The sequence below is a fragment of the Dermacentor variabilis genome, chromosome 1 (assembly GCF_050947875.1).
Source record: "Dermacentor variabilis isolate Ectoservices chromosome 1, ASM5094787v1, whole genome shotgun sequence".
Classification (NCBI taxonomy): Eukaryota; Metazoa; Arthropoda; class Arachnida; order Ixodida; family Ixodidae; genus Dermacentor; species Dermacentor variabilis.
In genome coordinates, this window is record NC_134568.1 from 243,668,670 (window position 1) to 243,689,617 (window position 20,948).

General features: G+C 46.9%; 1 protein-coding gene across 3 annotated transcripts in view; it reads right to left on the reverse strand.

The window, feature by feature from the left end:
- Window positions 1-13,090: 13,090 nt before the first annotated feature.
- The window catches only part of zfh2 (Zn finger homeodomain 2), a 357,387-nt gene continuing 349,529 nt past the window's right edge, over window positions 13,091-20,948 (reverse strand). For all 3 annotated transcript variants that reach the window (XM_075672530.1, XM_075672549.1, XM_075672540.1), the window contains one exon: window positions 13,091-20,733. In XM_075672530.1, coding sequence (XP_075528645.1) covers window positions 14,297-20,733 — 6,437 coding nt within the window. In that variant the 3' untranslated portion in view covers window positions 13,091-14,296. The remainder of the gene's footprint in view (window positions 20,734-20,948) is intronic.

The window sequence follows — 20,948 nt, forward strand, 5'->3', positions numbered from 1 at the left end:
CTTTTGCTTCCGTCCGCGGTTGTTCCAAGTAGGAATCGTAGGTATGTTCCGGACTGGACCATGTACTAACACTTGAAATAGCGTCGCGATGCCAAACGGACATGCAACGAAGAATGACAGTACGAAATAATGAAGGAAAATGTAGCAAGTGCAAACAATGAGAAGCATAAACGAACGTCGGTTTGAAGAATAAAAGCTGCGAAGTCGCGAGCTCAAAGAAGGAGGAGCGCTGCTCAGCCACGCGCAAAGGAAGGCCGCGCCGCACGGAAAATAAATGAAAAGTATTCAGGAAAAGTTGAACGAACGAAACTGAGCGCCACCCCTGCGCTGACATTCTGTACCGGAGTTTATGCTGGCTGTCATAGGAGAAGACTACTGAAATTCCTTCAAGGTGCAAGTTTGGAGCCATATATGCATTTCTTCATTATTTTTTTACACGTCTAAGCAGGCATCCGCGCAATAAAAGCTACCACTGCTTTGTAAGCCGCCACACACTGCCTTAATTGTGCCACTTGGAGAGTTAGTCAAAGGCCTAGTCTATAAATATCTCCCACATTCATTATGATCTCTTTCCCTAACGAAACCCTTCACAAACCCAAACTGACACAATTTATTCCACTCCTATTTTTGCTGGCAATAAAGGACATCAAGAAATGGAGGTACTGTATGCACACCGCGATAACGTCAGTGGTTGTTAAGTTTACACATTTATCCGTCCAACTGAGGGCTGGAAATTCCGAGAACGACACGATATGCAAAATTAATGAACACGTGTCTAACTCAGAAACTTGTCAGGTATAGCGTTGTTCTCAGCAAAGCGGTTTTGAGCACTCCTCCACTTGTTTGTCGAGATGGCTGGTATGCATGCTCATCCAGTCATAACGAGGCGGGCCAGTGAAATCCTAGTGAAAAATTCATTTTGATTAATTTTGACCACGTTCGCCTAAACGTGCGCCTAAAGCTCGGTACATGGACGTTTTGCATATCGCCTCACGGGAACGCTGCCGCCAGTATCGGGATTCGAACACAGGACATCACGCTCAGGAGTACGTGAAATGCCAGAGTAAATGAGCGATCGCGGTAGATTTACGGGTCATTCCATGTCAACTGTCCAATACTTGGTACACGAAAATTTTCGATTCATTCAAAGAAGTTAGTGTGTCCTTCCTTCCATTCTGTCGAAATTCTACATGCAGTGAAGACGTAATTTATGCAAAACTTAACATGGCTGGTGCTAAATTGAAAAAAGAAAAATGTTATTTAAAACAAATTATTGTCAATAATTCTACTTCTCTCAAATATAATACATCGCTGCGTCATATACGTTATCTGGTTTATTCCTTATAAGAGGACCGCATCACTGCGATATTAGCGCCTAAAGGTAGGCGCAAACGGCCCACTTCGAAGCCTTGACGCTCATTTTTCGCTGCTGCAGTCTGCCTTTATCAATCTAACAATAACTTCAGGAGTCTTTTGCCAACGGACAGATACATAAGTCGATATTATAGCCACAATAACAAGGTCTTCTCGTTCTAAAAATTTCGAAAATTGTTCCACTATCGTAGTCTTAAACAGCGAGTAAAGAATAGAAAATAATTGCGGTTTATTTATTTATTTATTTTATTTATTCTAAATACCCTCAAACGAAAATGCATTCTGGAAGGAAGTGGTTACAAAGGAACGGTAAGTTATACAAATCTATACAAAAATTGCACACGTTACGTTCCTTGAAAACACTTGTAAATAAACACGCCATGATTATAAATTTCAAAAGTAAAGTTTGGCCTTCATAAACGAGGTTCGAACGTGCATAGTCAGCGTTAGTTGTCAAGTTATGACAGAGTTTAGACGGTCTGCAAGCCTGTAAAATTTTTACGCCACAAATATATCGGGTGAAAGCTGTTCGTGGAAGAGCCAATATTATTATTATTATTTTTTTTTAGGAAATAGGCAGTGGTTAAAGCGTCAAAGTTGGAGTAGATGGCATCGATTGGTAATAAGTGTGCAATGACCCACAAAGCAGTAGTCACTCGCCTCCATCCGACTTCCCCTCTTATTCAACGACCACTGCGTTTTCGGTTCATCGTGTCAGACAACCCCACACTGTGAGAAACGTGCTCAGTACAGCACTTGCACCGCTCGTGCGGAGCCCCACCACACGCATGTCCTCGAGGAGGCCTTCGGAGCACTGTTCCGCATCGCGAACGTCAACTACCGTGGCGCCATCTCGCACATAAAAATTTAAGTACTTTTGTGGCAAGGTGGCACCTTTTGCAAGGCCTAGCCTAGGCCTAGTAAGGTGAAAACAGACAACTTATCTCGACAATAATGATAACACAGATCCGACTGCGAAATGGCATTTTACAATTTACTTCTCGATGTCTCCACTAAAAGCAAGCAGCAAGGGAACATTGGAATGGAAGCGGGCGGCCTCGACTCCGCCATGTTGTTTACGCTACAGCTACGCAAGCCACGCAAAGTGCGCAACGCTAAATCCAAACGTTGCTATGCGTACGTAATGTGCGTACGAGACAAGGCTCTGCGGTGCGATCTACACATGCACCCTGTAAGCTTTATAGTCTGCACAAGGTCTTTGCGTACGCTACACTTAAGTTCACTTGTACAACGTGCAATGCAAGCATCGCCTAGTGCTGACGTTCACGCTGCGTGCGTCACTTGAAGGAATCGGGGTGGAATAGCAAGTAGCTTCAAAGTACTTGTATACCTTCCAAGCACGTTCCCAAGATTACCGAAAGGATGCGTGCACCTGTTGGCACCATGCGGTTGTATTCATTTATAAGTTACTGGAATAGCTTCAAGGGAGTGTCCTTTCTCCCATTTCTTTCTTTCTTTCCTTGCCCAACATATCCGGCAAATAACAGACGCAGCTCTGAAAATGATGTGAAGTATGATGAAACCGAACAAAAATGCCTGTTTCTAGCTTCTTACTTGTCGTATTTCTCAACCAGGGAGAAGTTAATTAAAAATTTAATTCTGGGGTTTTACGTGCCAAAACCACGATCTGATTATGAGGCACGCCGTAGTGGGGGACTCTGGATTAAGTTCGACTACCTGAGGTTCCTTAACGTGCATCCAATGCACGGTCCACGGGCCTGGTAGAAATGGATCACCTCTGCTGCTTTAATATATAAACAGCTTTTTTTTTTTTTTTTATCACAGGCATGTGCAGTAGCTTATATGCAGTATCTGTGCAGTAGACCGGATATTTAGGCACTACGATATGCTGTTTTAGGCGCCTATAAAACGAATTAAAGCTGTCAATTAAGGCATTATCTCTTTTAACCACAAGCACACTAAATCTACGTTTACTTATCACATAAATAACATCACTATTTTGCATGATACTCAACATAAATATCTTGGTGTTAACCTCACTTCGACTCGTTTGTGGTCAACGCATATTGCATACAAATGCGCCAATGCTTCAAGATCATTAGGGTACATAAGACGCAAGTTGCATAATTCTGCTAAAGACATTCGTAAACTAGCTTATCTAACATTCGTTCCACCTCAGCTTGAATACGTCGCATCCGTCTGGTCTCCCCATCAGAAATACTTGATCGAAAAACTCGAATCTATTCAGAATAGGGCTGCGCGTTTTATTTCACGTTGTTATGACTATAACAAAAGCGTAACACAAATTAAACTCGACCTCTCACTACAGCCCTTGCATCATCGTCGTGATATAGCCCTGCTACAATTATTTCATAAATATGTCCATAACACAGCACCATCAGTCCTGCCTCTTGAAACTCCTCATTACAGGTCACACTGGCTGTACAATCAGTTCAATTTCATGCGCATCTACGGAAAGACTAATTCATTTAACTACTCCGCTCTTCCAAGAGCCATTCGCCTTTGGAACAATCTTCCTAACGCCATCGCTTATGAGAGTGACCAGGAAAAATTCCGGCATCTTCTAGCAACGCATCTCTCAAACTCTACATAACCTAACGTGTTATTTTTTTCTTGAGTGTCCCGTTATTATTGTGCTACTATCCCTTAAATACTGTTTTATTATAGCCAAATATTGTTCCGCTCGCTCTGTATTTCTATTGGTTATATTTTACTTTGTGGAAATTTATTGTTCGCTGACCTCTCGCTTTCAAAACATTCGGTTTGTCTTTTGTACAATTTTAACACCACATTACAGCATGTAGCGCATTTCTTACACTGTATTTTTTATATATGTATTCACATATGTATTCTAATTATTGTATAATCTTTGAGTATACTTCCCCCCCCCCTTACACAATGCCTCCAGGGGCCTGTAAGGTATCTTTAAATAAATAAATAAATAAATAAATAAATAAATAGACACAAAATACCGTCCTTTAGGCACGTACAGCCCACTAAACCCCTCCTGAATTTCTTTAATTCTATTTTCTCTATGAAACGAAATGATAACTTGCGCACGGTACAAGATTTATTTGCAATTCAGTGGGACTAGACACCACGAGAAAAGTTCTGAAAGCAGTGATAAACAAGCACCACCTCAATATTTCCATGTTTTATGCCACACCTTTTTTCACTGAGTATTGGTATGTGTGCAGAGAAGGAACACTCAACTTACATGAAGCTAGCAGCACATGTTTGTACTTCGTAACGTGCGATGATCCAGTGCCCTCTGGTATTGCAGAATGTTCGCCGGTCAGAACCTTTGACAGTACTTTCACTACCGAAAATCAGGGATTTTTTTCCGAGACAAATTGACGTTTCGAACTAACTCTATCAGCAACAGGTCCATTGGGGACGGCAGCGAACCTTTTCTGAACGTCCAAAAATGAGTCTAACATTCTAGGTCACAGTTGCGCCCGAGAATTAAAGTTTCTCGTTGATACCAGCAAAAAGAAAAAAAAAGAAAAAAGAACGTGAAGCGAGCGCACAAGTATGCTAAGATAACTTCAAGTGTATCGTAGCGCAGCGCAGTTTGGGCCCTTATTACAGCGATGGCTAGTCTGCTGCAAAGCTCTCAATAACGGCGTTTACACTTGCAAAGTGTTTGTGGTAATAATCGGCTGCTTTCAGTGAAGTTACATAGTGGGTGATAGATAATATTATAAACAAAATAAGGCTAGGACAAAACAAGTAAAAAGGCATATTTAGGTTCTGAAAATCCAACATGGAAACCTAAATCGAAATAGGCACTTACAGGCACAATTAACTTGCCACGCAAATGTTTCTAGATAAACGTTCGTGCGTAAATAGGCATAGTGCCTGTGCTAGTGCACAGGCATACTACTAAATAGGCATAGTTAAATAGGCACAATAAGGACGTAAGGAAAAAATAAGTATTTTGCTTGAAGTTCCGGTCTCTACTTATTATTAAAGCGCTCTCGTTAGCATATGACACCGATATGCACCCAGCCTGCGTGAGTAAGCAAAATAGTCGCACTTGCCACTAAAGAGCTGTAACATGATCATTCGTATGCTACATGTTAGCATGTGCGCATAAGTAGTGCAAAAGTAACGAATGATGAAAGAGGCTATGATGTTGATACTTAAACCAGACGACACAGTTTCAGTTGTCTACACGCGCAATACGTTGGCAACTATTCATCAATAAAAACGTTCTAAGGAGCGACAAGGAGTAAAATTGTCAGAACAGCCGCAATAGAACGATCATATCGTGCTGAGTCTTGCAATTAATCGCCGCGCCAGCCAGGAACCATATAAAGCGCACGAAACCAGAACTGATGAATGGGTCGAAAAGGACCATCAATTGCGGAACCCAGCGAAATAAAGCCAGTGTGAAGAAAACAAACAGATATACGTGCGCGGGAAAGCACTTAGAAGGTTTTCAAAGCCTTAACCCTGCCGCAGAACGGGCTGCGAATACTAAAGAGCCGGTTTCCTCCGAACGTGAGTGAACTTCCAGAGTTGACCTCATTAAACCCTTTCAGCTGAATCACACTGTTATCCTTATATGCAGTTGCGTATAATAGAACACAAGCACGGTAAACACAATCAGGCAAAAAGAAACGCCTGTAGCCGAAGATGAGCTCTGCAGATACACGAAACGTTCGCATGGCTTCCAGGCAATCAGATCGCCTAACCAACTTCGGGATTGAAGGGTGATGTTATGTCGCAGCAAAAGAAAAAAAAAAAAAAGAAACACACACACACACACACACACAACGCTCTGGGCCGCACTGCGAAGTTTCGGGGACCCAATATCAGCCACCTTTGAACTCTTCCTGCAACGAGGCATAGCACGCGCCTACCCCGCTGCATGAACTATCCTGCTGTTGAAAAAAAAAAAAAAAGCGGGGCTTCCTCAGGTTGCTGATATGAACCAGGGTCCCTCACTCCATGCAGTAAGGTCACCGATTTAGTTCGAGCCCTAAAAAGTGTGTGCGCAGAACGTTTTACCTGCGCACCTCGTGCACCTCTCGAATGTTTTCTAAAGAAAAGGAAGAGAAGAGAAGAAAGAAAGAACGAAAGAAAGAAAGAAAGAAAGAGAAAGAAAGAAAAGAGAGGTCTAGTTCTGTTCCGAGCGCGGCATGTGAGAAGAGCAGATGTTCTGTCCTTGGGCGTGCGACCTCCTGTCAGGCTGACATGCGGTTTATCACCTTCGGCTGTTAGCGAGAGTGCTGAATTAGCTCAGCTGGTGATTTAGCATGCTGAATATGTCGTTACGGGCGAATTGTGTTTATTTAAAGGCGAGGTAATGGAGTTGTTGCTGTTGCTTTTTTTGCCGCAAAACATGACATGGCGTCGAGAGGCCAAAGCTAGCTTTCGTCTTTCTCTTCTGCTTTCCCGGACCATGCCGTAGCAGCATTATTCAAAGAAACTGAAGAGCGTCAACTCAAAGGGGCAGAGAAAGAAAAATGGAACAAGCACTGACTGGACGTATGTCCCTCCTAAACAAGTGCTGTATTAAATAGCATCGTTCGCCTTCAATATCTTTTTTCTATACGTCGACGTTGGCGTCGCCCGACTCGAGAGTAACTTGCAGTGCGCGCAAACCTACGCCGTTACGGCGCCTAAAACCTAAATAAGTGATATATAGTAACACCAAACGCGCGCACGTGCATTGTGCACGTGGCCAATAACAATAGAAAATTGTTACACAGCGTTGCCGCCATACCATTACTGCTATCGCTTCTGCCATGTGAAAGCTGCAATCGCACTGCATATAGCTATAACGCCTAGCCGCATTCGCAGCGAACACAACGCTTTCTTTTTTTGTGCTGCAGGAAGCCTGGTCTATCTAAAAGAATTATCCAGCTCCATCGCGCATCTTGGAACCTATGCGAAGCGAAGCTGTCGTGAAGCGGTTAACCGAACGGTAATGAATTTGCCCATTTCATTTTGACGTCATTGGCGTACAGGAAACTGGCGCGCGCGCATGCGCTCTCGCGCACCCGTGCTACGCGCAACGTGACACACGCGGCGAACATCTCGCAAGAGCTCGTTGGCGCGGTAGAATCGCAGGTGTGTTTGTGGCCTTCCTCTTATAAACTGCACTCGCAAACACTTCCTGTTAAAACATGCTTCAATTCGAGGGGCCGCTTTGTGCCGTGGTCAACAAACTGCCGACTGTGTCCACGTGCTCAAAACCATAGATATATGTTTTATAAACTCTAGATATGCTCTATTTTGGGGGGACATTCTGCAGAGAACGATTAAAATGGACACAGACGTAGCACCACACTAAATTAGGTTTCTGCCGATTGGCTATAACGGTGGTCATCCATATGATATGTTCATGTTGCTTGGTTTACACAGTCTCCAGAGATCTAGAGTATGTTATCGACATGCTGAAAGCCGGCGATCTACTATAGATCTTTCTTTCCCGAAACCGCGTCTCATGTAAGAAGGGTGCATGCTTCGCAGTAACTTCCGCAGGAGTGGCGGCTCTTATTGGACGCATGCATTTCTTTACCAGAGCTTTGAGTGCGTGTGTATCGATGAGGTCTCTGTTATGTTATGTTACATTCTCAGTTATGTTTCCACACACACACAAAAAAATAATGAGAGTTATTCGGCAAGACAGCGCCCAGCAGCCACAGTCAGAGAAGTCCGGGAGGGTTCACAAAGAAAGTTTCCATTTAAAAAGCCGGCCTTAAATCAGGATACACACGGTGCGGTTTGGCGTCTGATCCAGCGTAAGACTCGCACATACGCTGTAAACACGAATTAGCCCATATGGACGCGTTAACAGCTGCCATGCCCTTTTTCCTCTCAAGCTCAAAATGAGTACTCCCACGACAAGAAGTAAAATAAGCTAAAACCATTACTTCACCCCCGACCCCATTTAGCGGAACAAAAAGAGACACTGCGGTAGTAAAATGGGGTTTTTCGAAAAATAACTGCGAAGTAGGGTAGATAGGCAGTGTTGAAATAAGCCAGTATCTGACACGAGCCAAACAGCGAAAAGAATAATTCAGCTGCATGCCAAGATCAACATGGCTGTCCCAGCCCGAGCGACAAGTTCAGAAGAATCATTTCTGCATTCAGATTTCAAATATAACGCGCAATGTGTCTCCGAACTGTTTTGCTGTTCGGCGGCCACGCCTTGGCGCTGCAGAGGATGCCGAAAGCCGAAACTTCTCGGCTGTTGGAACCTGTCGGAATATTCTTGGATGTTGGAATATTCTTGGACCCAAAAATATGGGATGTTGGAATATTGAATATCGGAGAAGAATTGCTGGATGTTGCTGTTAATAGCAACGTCCAACAATTGTTCAACAGGTTCCAACAGCCGAGAGACTACCTTTCAGCAGTGGCACACGTCGTATCGGACGCGGCGTCGTACACACGGTACGATTTGGCGTCCGATGCAGCGTACAAGCTGTCATATACCAACAACCGCACTCAACAATGTTCCTGCAGTTTCCAGTAGTCGAAGCAGCCGCACCTCAGACATGTAACATGTCGCATCATACGCCGCACCGTGCGTGTCTGCCGCTTGCCCCACGTTGTTCTCGTGGCACTCAGGTACACATTGGTGAGCAACTTTTTCATCGCCTCAACAAGTCGCGCTCCGACACCGCTTTTGGGCGACAATGTCACATGGACACAAAGATCAGGCGTAATGAATAAGTCGCAGTCGCCTTACGGTAGTGCCAGCGTTTCCCTCATCTTGACTGTTCAATTAGCCTTCACTCGTGTAATCCTAAAGAAGTGCTGATATATATTTTTGAAGTTGTAGAACCTATACTAGACGCTTCTCGCACGTTAGAGGATGACATTTGGCAGGTCTGAAGGTTCGGAAACACCTTAATTTGTAATTTGAAGTTGTTCGTTAAATGGCGATCTGCGCGCTATCGACGTTATCGACGCGTCATGAAATTGCTAAATTTGCTCACGTCTGGTAAAAATAAAGCTAGGCATACTGACGTTGCTCACAAAAATAAATAAATAAATAAATAAATAAATAAATAAATAAATTAATTAAATAACAAAGAACGCCATTCTTTCGGCTGCGCTCGCGTATATAGCAGGCGCCGCGATCTCGGCAACGGAGCGAGCACCGTGACGTTAAGACGTATGTACACCTCCTGCGTACGGAAACTGGGCCCGTATTCACAAAACGTTCTCACGCGAAAAGCCTTCGTGCCAGCCAATGGTGACGTAGGACAGATTATTAGCGAAGGCGATTAGCCAATGAAAAACAGCACTTGCGAACGAAGAGCTTTGTGAATTCGGACCCTGGTTCGTAGAAACAAGTATCGTGGTATATTACTGAGGTGTTCCGGCGTTTTCCAGTATATTTGCCCCCGTGGTTTAGAGGGCTTGGGCCTTGTAACGAAAAGAAAGGAAACGCCGAAAGTTTCATGTCGGTACTCCTTTAACCAGGTGCAATGACTCAATGTATTAATCCGAAAGCTGACGGAAACAGTGCAAGGGAAAAGAGGGTGAAATAAGAGATGACGAAGACCCCACGCTTTGGTTTTTGCTCGGTTTGCGCTGTTGCCGTTGAACAGACAGTACTATAACTGCGCGCTATATTAAATGAATTGGAGATTTGTAGGGCGTACAAGAACTGATCATAGCACAACCCTTGAAATCTTTAATTATCGCAGAAATTCTTTCCTTGTGGGCCGTAAGTAATATGGACGAGCTTCGATCCGCCTGTCGCTGAGAACAGCCTATTTAACTATCCCGCTCTTGCCAGCAGTCGCTGCTTGCCCGTTGCCATAGTAGACTCGTGGACAGAAGGCCGCAATTAACCGGCAGCTATAAAGCCAACTCGCACTGCATCCACAGCATACTTATCGCACGGCGTTTTTCCCACATCGCACTAAACATGTTTCGCGGAGAAGTTGTATTCTGGCCTTTTGAGCCGTAAGTACATCTGTGAATCATTTTACAACCGCAGATTCGGGGTACTCACGCGAAAAGTTCGTAAATTCTATATTAGCGGCTGAATTAATTCGCAGGAACAAAAAAAAAAATGTCCTATGCACACACCCAGAACGAATGTCAATAAGCTGTCCTTCCTGCAGTACTAAAGCAATAAAACAAACATTCCCTAAAATGCTTGTTAGAATTAAGGGTGACGCTGCTTACAAGGAGGCACGATGCGCTGCGAGTTGCCAGCCACCGGCATCCAGTTCTGTGACGCCAGTGAAGCGGAAAAATTTTAAAAATCGAATTCAGGGATTTCACGTGCCAACACCATATAGTGGGGGGACTCGGGATTAAGTTTGACCACGTCGCCTGCTTTTCTTTACGCGCACCTAAATCTAAGCACGCGATTGTTTTTGCATTATGCCTCCATAGAAATGCGGCCGCCGCGTCCGGGATCGAACCCACGACCTCGAGCTCGGCAGCGCATCGCCATCACCAACCACCGAAGAGGAAGGGTGGCGCAGTACACCGTAGTCATTTGCCAAGATAGCGCAATACGTCACTCGTTCTGGAGAACTTCGGCATCAGTGCTTAAATCAAAACGACTCTCTGATATAAGACACTGCTGAACTTTGGGGCTTTTTCAAAAGAAAAAAAAATATATATAATGCTAATGCCGAATGCACGAGCCAAAAACACTTGAAGACGTGCCTAAGCCGCGTTCCATAGCAAAGAATCGCATTAAGACACTACAGCTAGGCATCGTTCTTCGCCTTCTTACTTTCCTAGTCGAATGCCTCATGCATTGACAATTCAAGGACAATAACGATAGGAAGCCCACTGCGTCAGTTACGAACGAAGCCAAGAATATGAGGCATTATGCTGAAAACCGATTTCCGCAAACTACAGAGATACATTTTTTTTTTGGGGGGGGGGGGGGGGGGAAAGGGACATCGACGGCGACGCTCATATATGCTTGATTTACGCCGACATTTCTAAAGTGCTTAAGCCCATGAAAGATTATTCACCCACTGCTAAAGACACCTTCGATGTCCGATGCTGCGGTAGCGGTAGCCGTTTAAGCGCTCATACAAACGTTCATTACGTCTGGCCAAAGTGACTTGGCAGACGCAATGAAAACGCCCGCATGCAGGTCGCTTCCCGAATCCCTGTTCGTCTTTGCAGATAAGATTGTGTGACAGAAAATTCTTTTGCTATGTTTACTTTTACGAAGTAAGAAAGTAAGCTGAACACGAACTGCAACGATAAGCGGCAGCGCGTTTTGAGGTACTTTTGGGTGCGTTATACTTCATTCTTACGAAGAATAAATCATGGCTTGTTTGCTAAATCCCGCCTTCATTCGCATCACGCCAACACTAGACACTTTAGCGAATGCAGGCAAAGGCTGCCCCTTACAGACGGCACCCTTTCCGAGGACGTATGTGCAAAATCCAATAGGAATGCTGAAAACAAATTAAATGTGATTTATGATCGCGAAGAAGCAAGGGAACCGAGGTTATCTATTTTCGGCATCCGCCGCCATGGTTGTCAGAAGCATTCGCCAACAGGCATGGCTAGATTTAATAGATGCACACAACACTCATGAAAGTGGACGGAGGGAAAGCAGCGGGCCAGAATAGTTGGGCTGGCAGAACTCTTAGCACACGTCATACGGAAGTTGTGTGTTAGTTAACGAAGTTTAACTGCGTTACAAAATAACCTCATCACAGGTTAGACGAAGTTACACGGAACACACTTATAGTATGGATCCACAAGCTTGACATTAGCACTCGCAATCGCTCATTCGCGTTCAACTTGAATGAACGTTTTCTTTTCAAAGAGCGCACTGACACTGCCCTGCGCAAGCATCGAGTCACTGCAGCGAGTGCATACTCAAAACTAGGTAATAACGGACTTGTTGGAGCGAATTATGCCTTATACAAAAGCAGCGAAACGCGTGCCTACTTGCGTTCCTTTGGACAGCATGCGTGGCCGCAGCTCTTTATCAGGAGATACACTCTACACTTAATCTCGAAGAACTCCCATTCCCTCAAGTTTCTTTCGAGCGCAATTCACTAGATAGCCACGTATGACAATGCCGGAGGCAGCCGACAGCCAGGCCTTCTATAAATCCTTTCTCATTTACAATCAGCTTGTACGTTCAAAGCGCTGACGTACACAACTATATGGGGTCATATAATCACGCAAACCACTATGGACTTCAAAAACTATAGGACCGTTGTTGAATCCGTAAATTTCAGAGTGCCTGCGAGTAACTTTACCCACCGAGCACGTTTTCTGCAAACATATATGTGACAATCAAGAGTATATAATAATTGTTTCTTCTGTGCAATAGCGAACCGTTCAGACTTCATGTAAACTTCGGCAACAATTTCATTCGCCCCGTTTTCTAGCCGTTTCGTTGTTGCAGCATACTAAATACCTTTGGTGTGTTTCTTTTATGTTATTGTTTTCCCCAAAGGGCATGCTGTACGCGCGAAGGTATATCGACTAAATATTATGTGTTGTGGTTGTGAACTTATTCTAGCATCGTATCTTTAAATGCAGTGTTGCTAATACTAAAATCTTGTCAAAAGCTGATTCTCGTGCAACGGTCTCGTGCATTACACGTGTTGATTTTGAGTTGAACGCATTCCAGCTTGGAGCATATGTACAATGCTCGAAATCGTCCGGTGTGTCATGCACTAGAACAGAAAGTATATAACAAAACCAAACAGTAATAACAGAATTAACGAAACAAAGGCAAGTGTAATGTAAAAAAAACAAAAGAACACTTTATTTTGCTTTTCTTACAAGCAAATTTTCACAGAAACACACTTTACTCCTGGATCACTTGCACTATATAATTATTTATTTATATATATGTACAAAACAGAATAAGGTCACTACCGGCAACACAAACATAAGATAATAAAGGGGACGGGACAGGGCGGGAAACTAGCATAGTCATCTTTGGGGAAGGAATGATTTTGGTATACAATTCCTAGAGCATAACACAAAGAGAGTAGTCCATACTAAACAGTGTCAAGACACATACAAATGCCAAAGGAAGAACAGAAAAAAAACCGAACACTCTATTGAACGTAAATGAACAAGGCAAATGAATTTGTCATGTACAGGCAGGCCAAACACAACATACACAAAAAAAGATAAAAAGTAGGGGCAGTAAAGGATGACAACTAAACAAAATGCATACTTGAACATTCTTACTTTGGTACTTAAATGCACTACTCTGTCACCTTTTGAAACCAAGTTGTTTAAAACAAAGAACACAATTTAGTGAGACGACCGTACATATCAAACATTACTTAGTCGTTTCTCGGACAAGCACCATATAGAAAAAAAAATAAAAAGGAATACCAACAAGGTTGTTGACTCATTGGATCACACGACCACCAGAGGAAGGAAATGAGAGTTGTTTGACATTTTAACCTGGTCATCAACGATACTGTACAGACCAACGCCGCGCTTAACGAATAATGTTAAAATAATCACGATAGTCCGAACAATGCATGTACCGCGTAATATGTGTAAATGACGAAAACAGACGTTCAGTAAAGAAAAACGTAGCAATAAGCAGAGGAACAGTATTTATATATTTATACTTGCAAAATCACTTATACACAAAAACGCAACCCAAGATAGACATCTTGTAATAATTATAAATGCACTCGTTGTGAATCACAAGACGTACAACAGTAACAAAGGAAGGACGACAAAACTTTTGTCAGCGTCACGCACACATTTCTCTTCCTCATCGCCAGCGATTAACAGACAGCGTCCCTCAGAGTTCGTCGCATAAGACAGTGAATGAGGCGCCAGGGGGCGTCTATCTACAGGCAGAGAGCCATGACCCGGGTTTCTACTACTTCTAGGAACTGGTGGGGGGGAGGGGCTCCGGCGAGCGGGCGAATAAATACGATGCGGATAAATAGCGGGGAAGGGGTTGGCCGGATCATAGCTTGTTCCTACCTGAGAACAAGGTGGGGTGGATGAAGGCGCTGGGCACGCCGGCTGCGGTCGGGTAGTATCCCGGCAGGCCGGCCGCGTAAAGGTACGGCGCCAGGGAGTCGGGCGGCGGCGGCGGCGGTGCGTCGTCCTTCTTAGGCTCGTCGCCCTTCTTGGCGTCCTCCTTGGGAGACGGCAGCGCGAAGCTGGCCGGAAGCCCCTGGCCCAGCATCTGCAGCTGCTGCACCAGGCTGGGTGCCTTGTCGGCGTCAGCGGAGCGTTCAGGAGCGCCGTCGTCGGTCATCTTCTTGATGTTGTCGATGTGGTTGCGCAGTGCGTCAATGTGCCGCTTGGAGAAAAGGTGGTCCTGCATCGAGGTGTTGCTGAACTGGTGGTTATACTTGACTGAACACAGCGAGCACTCCTCCGGAGGCTTCGGAGGCTCGATTTCTTGGCCAAAGGTCTTGGCGAAGGCAAGCTTGGACTTTTTCTCTTTGGCGCGGGCGTTCTGGAACCACACTTGGACGACCCGCTTGGGCAGTCCGATTTCTCGGCCCAGCATTTCACATTCGGCCATGGAGGGTGTCTTGTAGTCGGCAAAGATGGACTTCATCACCTTCAGCTGGACGGTGGTCATCTGGGTGCGGAACCTCTTTCCAGAGCCCGAGACTGGGCGTGACGGTTGCTGCCCCCCTGCACCGTGAAGCCCTAGAGGCGACGTGGGGTTGGACTCGAAGAACGAATCGTCGCCGTCCATATTATCTGTGGACTCGGAGTGGGTCTCGGAGCGCGCGTCGTCGGAGACGCCGATCCGCAGGTCCATGCTCTTCTCGCTGACCGACAAGTGGTCACCGGACCTATCCGAGTCCAGGCGGAACGGCTTGCTCAGGTCTAGGGGGGCCTCGCCGCCACTAACATCTGCCTTGTTCGCCTTGGGCTTGACACTGAGGTCTGTCGGCGCTCCGGTCATCTCGTCCAGGTACTTCTTGAGAGAGTCTTCATAGTACTTCTTCATGGTGCTGTGGACCAGATCCGAACCCGCAGAGGGCGAGATGGCTTTGCTTTCCTCGGAAGCGCTGCTGGTCGGTGTTCCTGGGTTGGAGTCCGCGTCACCATCTGGGAACGAGTCAATATTGAGCTCGCCCTTGCTGTACAGGTCTGCGTGCCGAGTCGCTAAGTGGGACTCCAGCGCCGACCTAGCCTTGAACAGAGCGCGGCAGAAAGGGCACCGCTTGTGGATTACTTGCTGGTGCGCCCTGAACTGGCCTTTACGTTCCCGCGCCCGCGTATTTTGGAACCACACCTGCACGACACGCTTCTTGAGGCCCACATCACGCGCAATGTTCTCGAGCATCTTGCGGCTCGGGTTGCTTTCCATCTGGTACTTTTGGTAAAGATAGTCAAGTTGCTCCGGCAAGATAGTGGTCCGGAGTCGCTTGTCGCGTGGTGGGTCGCCTGCCAGGTCCTTGTCTTGCTGCGGTAGCTGCTGTGGCTGGTCTTCTTCTAGCTTACGCTTCCACGGCTGCTGCTGTTGCGGCGGCGGCGACTGAAGAGCAAGCTGCTGCTGCTGTTGTCCCTCGTACTGCAGAATGCCGAACGAAGAATTTGGTGGATAGTTCGGGAACAAATTAGGGTTCATTATGTGCACAATTTGATGCTCACGCCACAGGTCGAACCGCGGAAACACCAAACTACACTTGTCACATCGGTAAGAGCCGTTCTGCGGACTTTTGCACTGCGGCTCTGGAGTCCTTGGAGATGAAGGGTTCGAGGCGCTGACCATGCTTCGATCGTCACCACTGCCACCACCACCACTGCTGCCAGTTCCAGTCCCACTGCCAGTCGCAGCAGCCTTGAGCTGAACCGCCAGTGGGTTTTCGTCCTTGAAGCAGGAAGTCTTCTGGTGCTTGATAAGCTCATAGTAACGCTGGAACACTTGTAAACACTTTTTGCATTGGTAGTTGAGTCCTGGCGTCCTCTGAAACCTCCCCGAGCCGTCATCCTCCGGTGCTGAAGGCGGCTGGTTCTCGTACACTTTTCGGGCCTTCTGACGGGCATTCTGGAACCAGACGACGATGACGCGCGGACTCAAGTTCAAAAGCTTGGATAGGTACTCGAGGTCGTCGTCCTTGGGGTAGGCGTTCGTCTCAAAGAACTCCTGAAGCACCTTTATCTGATAGTCTGTGAACCTGGTCCGGTTGGCCCGCTTCCCGGAAGATCCGGCCGAAGGCGTCGACGTCATCGGCGTAGGCGTCGTGCTCGAGGACCGCTCCAGCAGGGGTGGCGGCGGCGTGCCCAGCAAGAAGCCATGATGCACCGGAGACGTCATGTCTAGTGGCGGATCTACGGACAGCCGAGACGTCAGGGAGCTCAGGAACTCGGACTTGCCGCCGCTGCTGCTGCTGCTGCTGCCACCGCTGTTGTGCTGCGGTTGCAAAGCAGGTGCCTCCACCTTGGGTGTTAAAAGGACGCCCTCCCCGTTTTGTGTCACGTTAGAAGATGCGACACTATCTTGCGTATCCGTGCTGGCAGCCTCAATGCGCGCCTCCTCTTTGATGGCATCCTTCTTGAGGGGAGCCTCAGACGGTGTTGTCGTCTTCGTTGATGATGTGGGTGCCTCCTTACTGGCAGTGGACGGATGCACCGGCTTTACTGTAGAGATGCTGCCGTCGTCAGCGTTGTTGTTCTTCTCGGACAGCGCGATCACCTTGGCCTCACCCGTCTTCTCGTACTCTTCGAGGTTAAGGTATGTAGACGGAGGGTTGTTGAAGTTGTACGGCGAGTCCTTGTTACGCTGGCGCTCCTTGAAGAGGGTATTGCGGAACCAGTGCTTGATGACCTTGAGAGGCAGGCCAGACTTCTCGGACATCTCCATCAGTTGCTCCTCGGTTGGAGAGTTGTTGATGTCGAAGTAGGCCCGCAAGATGCGCAGCTGTTCATCGCTGATACGAGTACGGGCCCGCTTTTGCTGTTGAGCTTGCTGCTGTGCCTGCGCCATTTGCTGATGTTGTTGCTGGAGCAGCTTTTGTTGGGCAGCAAAAAAGCTAGGATCCATGGCTCCTGGCATCATGGGGTGGTTGAAGGCGGACGTTATGAGTGGATCCATATGAGGTGGCATGACCACAGGAATCAGCGGCGGATGCATGTTCATGGCTGCTGCAAAGGGCATGTTCATTCCCATCGGTAGCCCCATGCCTAAGCCCATGCTCATGAGCAGCTGATTGAATTGTAGTTGAGCTGCCATCTGGTTGGCCGTCACAGTGGACGCTTCGGACACTGGCTGCTGCTGGCTCGCTTGCGGGGCCACCGACAGTGATACCGGTGGTGTTGCCGAGGCAGGTGTTGGGAGCTGCGGAGAGTGGCCTGCAGCATTGTTTCCGCTGCTGTTGGTGTTACCGCTACCGCCTCCAGCACCATTACTGCCACCGTTGCCTCCCACACCCACCGTCGAGACGCCCACGGCTGCACCCGGCGAAGCCCCATCGGCCTGGCCGCCTGCGGCCTGGCTGCTTGCAAGGTCCAGCATACCCTCCTCCGTGGGAACCTGCGACGCATTCTTCTTGTCGTACTCCGTCCGGAAGTCGTCTGCAAGCTTGGACACGAAGTCTAGGGGCACTATGTCATGATGGACTTCTTCCCTGTGAGCCTTCAGCACCCAGATACTGGAAAACTCCTTCTGGCAGAGGTTGCACACCGAACGGTTGATTTCTGGCATTGTGTTCTCTTTCTCTGGTTCAACCTCTTCAGCTTCTTTCTTCACTTGTACAGCTTCCACGTTCGGAGATGTAGGTTTGTCCAATTCTTCTTTAGGCTGCTGCTGTTGCTGCTGCTGTTGAAGAATTTGCTCCCGCTTTTCGGCGTCCCTTCTCATGCGCTTCTGGTTAAATTCATTGAACTGCATTACAACGTCGAAGCCGAAGCCTTCTAGAAGATGTTTGTACATAGGAGGCTTGGACCGCGGGTATGGTGACCTCAAACGAAGTAATTGTTGCGTCGCTGTGGCAGCAGCCTGAAGCTGAGGATTGTTCAGCTGATTCTCCGGCATCATTTGTTGAGATGTATGATGCTGATGATGATGGCTGTGTACTTGATGTTTCTGCGTGACCACCAAAGGGGACGTAGACTGGGCTACTGACGTAGCGACACAATACAACTGCTGATGTTGAACGAGTGCTTCCTGTGACATTAAAATTGCACTGCAGCGGTTACATGTCACCATTCCCTGTGTAGATGTTATTTGTGATGAGAGTAACACTGGCTGTTGACCAAGGTGCGAGACATTCGACGTGATGACATGGTGCAAACAGCCGCCTTCTGAATGGTCCTGTGAAGTCGGTGTCGTAGATGTGCTAGCAGGCACTGGAGTTGAAGGCGCTGAGTGCCCGTGGGACAGATTTTGTGACGATAATTCCGGCTTCTTCTGCGGAAGTTCTGGCGCTTGTTGTGGAGGCTTACTTGCAGACAGCATGTCTGACAAACATTTTTGTTGGGAGGGTTGTGGTGAATCAGACTGAACAGCGACTCCAGATTCTGGCTTTTCTATAAGAGGCGAGCTTAAATCGACTTGACCTGTCATGGCGAGTTCATGTAGTTTCGATGCTCTGGTTTGATGAAGCACAGATCTCATGTGGATGTCCAAAGTGGAGCCTTGAGTGTAAGCTACCTTGCAAATATTGCATTTGAATGGCTTCTTCTCTGAGTCGTTGTTGTTGTTATTGGTAGGAGAGTGTGCCATCACTTGAGACAACGTTGGTGACTGAGGTGGAGCGTTGGCTGTCTGAGATGTCACGCTGTTACTGCAATTACTTGGCGCAACTGTTAGTGGTGTAACGTTAGCAGAGCTTGGCAACAAAGTTGGAGCTGGACTACTCCCATCTTTCAGACTCAGCTTCAACTTGTGCAAGTGAGACACGGAATTATAATGCACTAAAAGGATGTTCTTCTGAGTAAACGACTCTTTGCAGATGTCGCATTTATAGGGTCGGTTAGGGTCCAAATACTTTTCCATAGGGTAGCTTAGTTTTTCCCCTTTTCGGTGAAGCAATGTCTTGTTGTGACTGGTTAGATAGCTTTGGCGAGTGAATGCAACTTTACATCGGTGACACTTGTACTTTCTAGCAGGATCATTGTAGCTGTCTTCAGCAATGGCTTGACTGTTAATGTAATCTTCAAAGAATTGTTCCTTCAAGGTACCTCCTTCGCCAAGACCTTGTACACTCGTGTCCATAGGTTCAACGCTGCCGTCGTTTTCGTTTATTTGAACTCCATCATCAGTGTCCATTTCCTCGTCCAGCGGTGCGTCTTCTTCGCGGTTGCTTTCTTTCTTTAGTAATTCTGTCGTCTGCGGATCCAATACCGCGCCGCCGCCACTCGTGAGCAAAGGGTTGTTAACTAGGCTGGTCTTGTACTGCTCCAGTTCTTCCGGCGTCATATCTATGTGCGACGTCTCCACATGTTTCTGGAGCGCAGCGACAGAGCGGAAGCTTCTCCCGCACAGCACGCATTGCGTGGCCGCTCGAATGACATGGTACTGGGAGTGGAGCTGTAACTTCTCCAGCGTCTTGAAGGCCAAACTACATTGATTACATCTGTACTTGTACACGTGCCGCTCAGAAACAGCCAGTTGATGCTGAAGCTGCTGCTGTTGTGATCGCCGTGAGTGAATTTCCTTGAAATGAACCTGTACTGCTTGCGGTGTCATGAAATACTGATTGCACGCTTTCTTCCAGCACAGATAGCCAGGACCTCGAGGAGTCTGCTTCAGTTCCAAGTGGCCTGTCTCGGTCTGGTGGCTGAACAGCTCCTCCAGAATGCTGAAACTTTTACCGCAGGCGCCACACGTGAGGTCTTCAATCGACAAGCAGTCGTCAAACGCCATTTTATCCTTGTTTTCCGAATCAGTCGCTTGGCAGTCAGCATCAGCACTGTCAGAATCCTCATTGGATGTTGGTAATGCATTATGCTTTGTGTTTGGGTGCTTTCCCTGTTTCACTGCCGTTGCGGTTGATGCCCAAACAGATGTGTCGACAAGAGCAAGAAGTCGTTGCATTCCTTCAGATGTTACGTTGTGTATCTCCACGAGATGTGACTCAATTTTGTTCAATGCTTTGAATTGCTCCTGGCAGAGCGGACACTGCACCGACTTAGGCTGTTGCTGAGCATGATGTTGGGAGGAATGCTGAGATGATACGTGCGCGTGTAGCAGCGTCTGGCTCTTGGCAGTGAAGTTGCACAATTTGCATTTGTGTCCCTCGCTGGCTTTCTCTTCCTCGGAGCGATGAGAACTCGCAGCAGCTTCGGCTTTGGCGGCGTTTTCGAGTAAGGCTTGCTTTAGCATTGAACCTGGACTTGACGGACCTCCTGACTTGTTAGCTGCTTCTCTATCTTCCGCAGGCAAAACTGGGGGTGGTAGGTCCACTTCCATTGCTTCCGTACCTTTGTTCTCTGCAAAAAAAAAAAAACACATACACATGCAGTAAGATTTAACTGCTGAACATCCTGTACAAACCTACATTTCATGAAAGGTACAAACAAGTTAACCTCACTGGTGGCTCTTACGTTTAGTACCATAATCACCGGGCTCAGTGTAGCGTGGAGTGCACGGAGCGAACAACCGGCATCCAAGCAACGAACTTCGTCCGGCAGCGCCCGCTCAACGC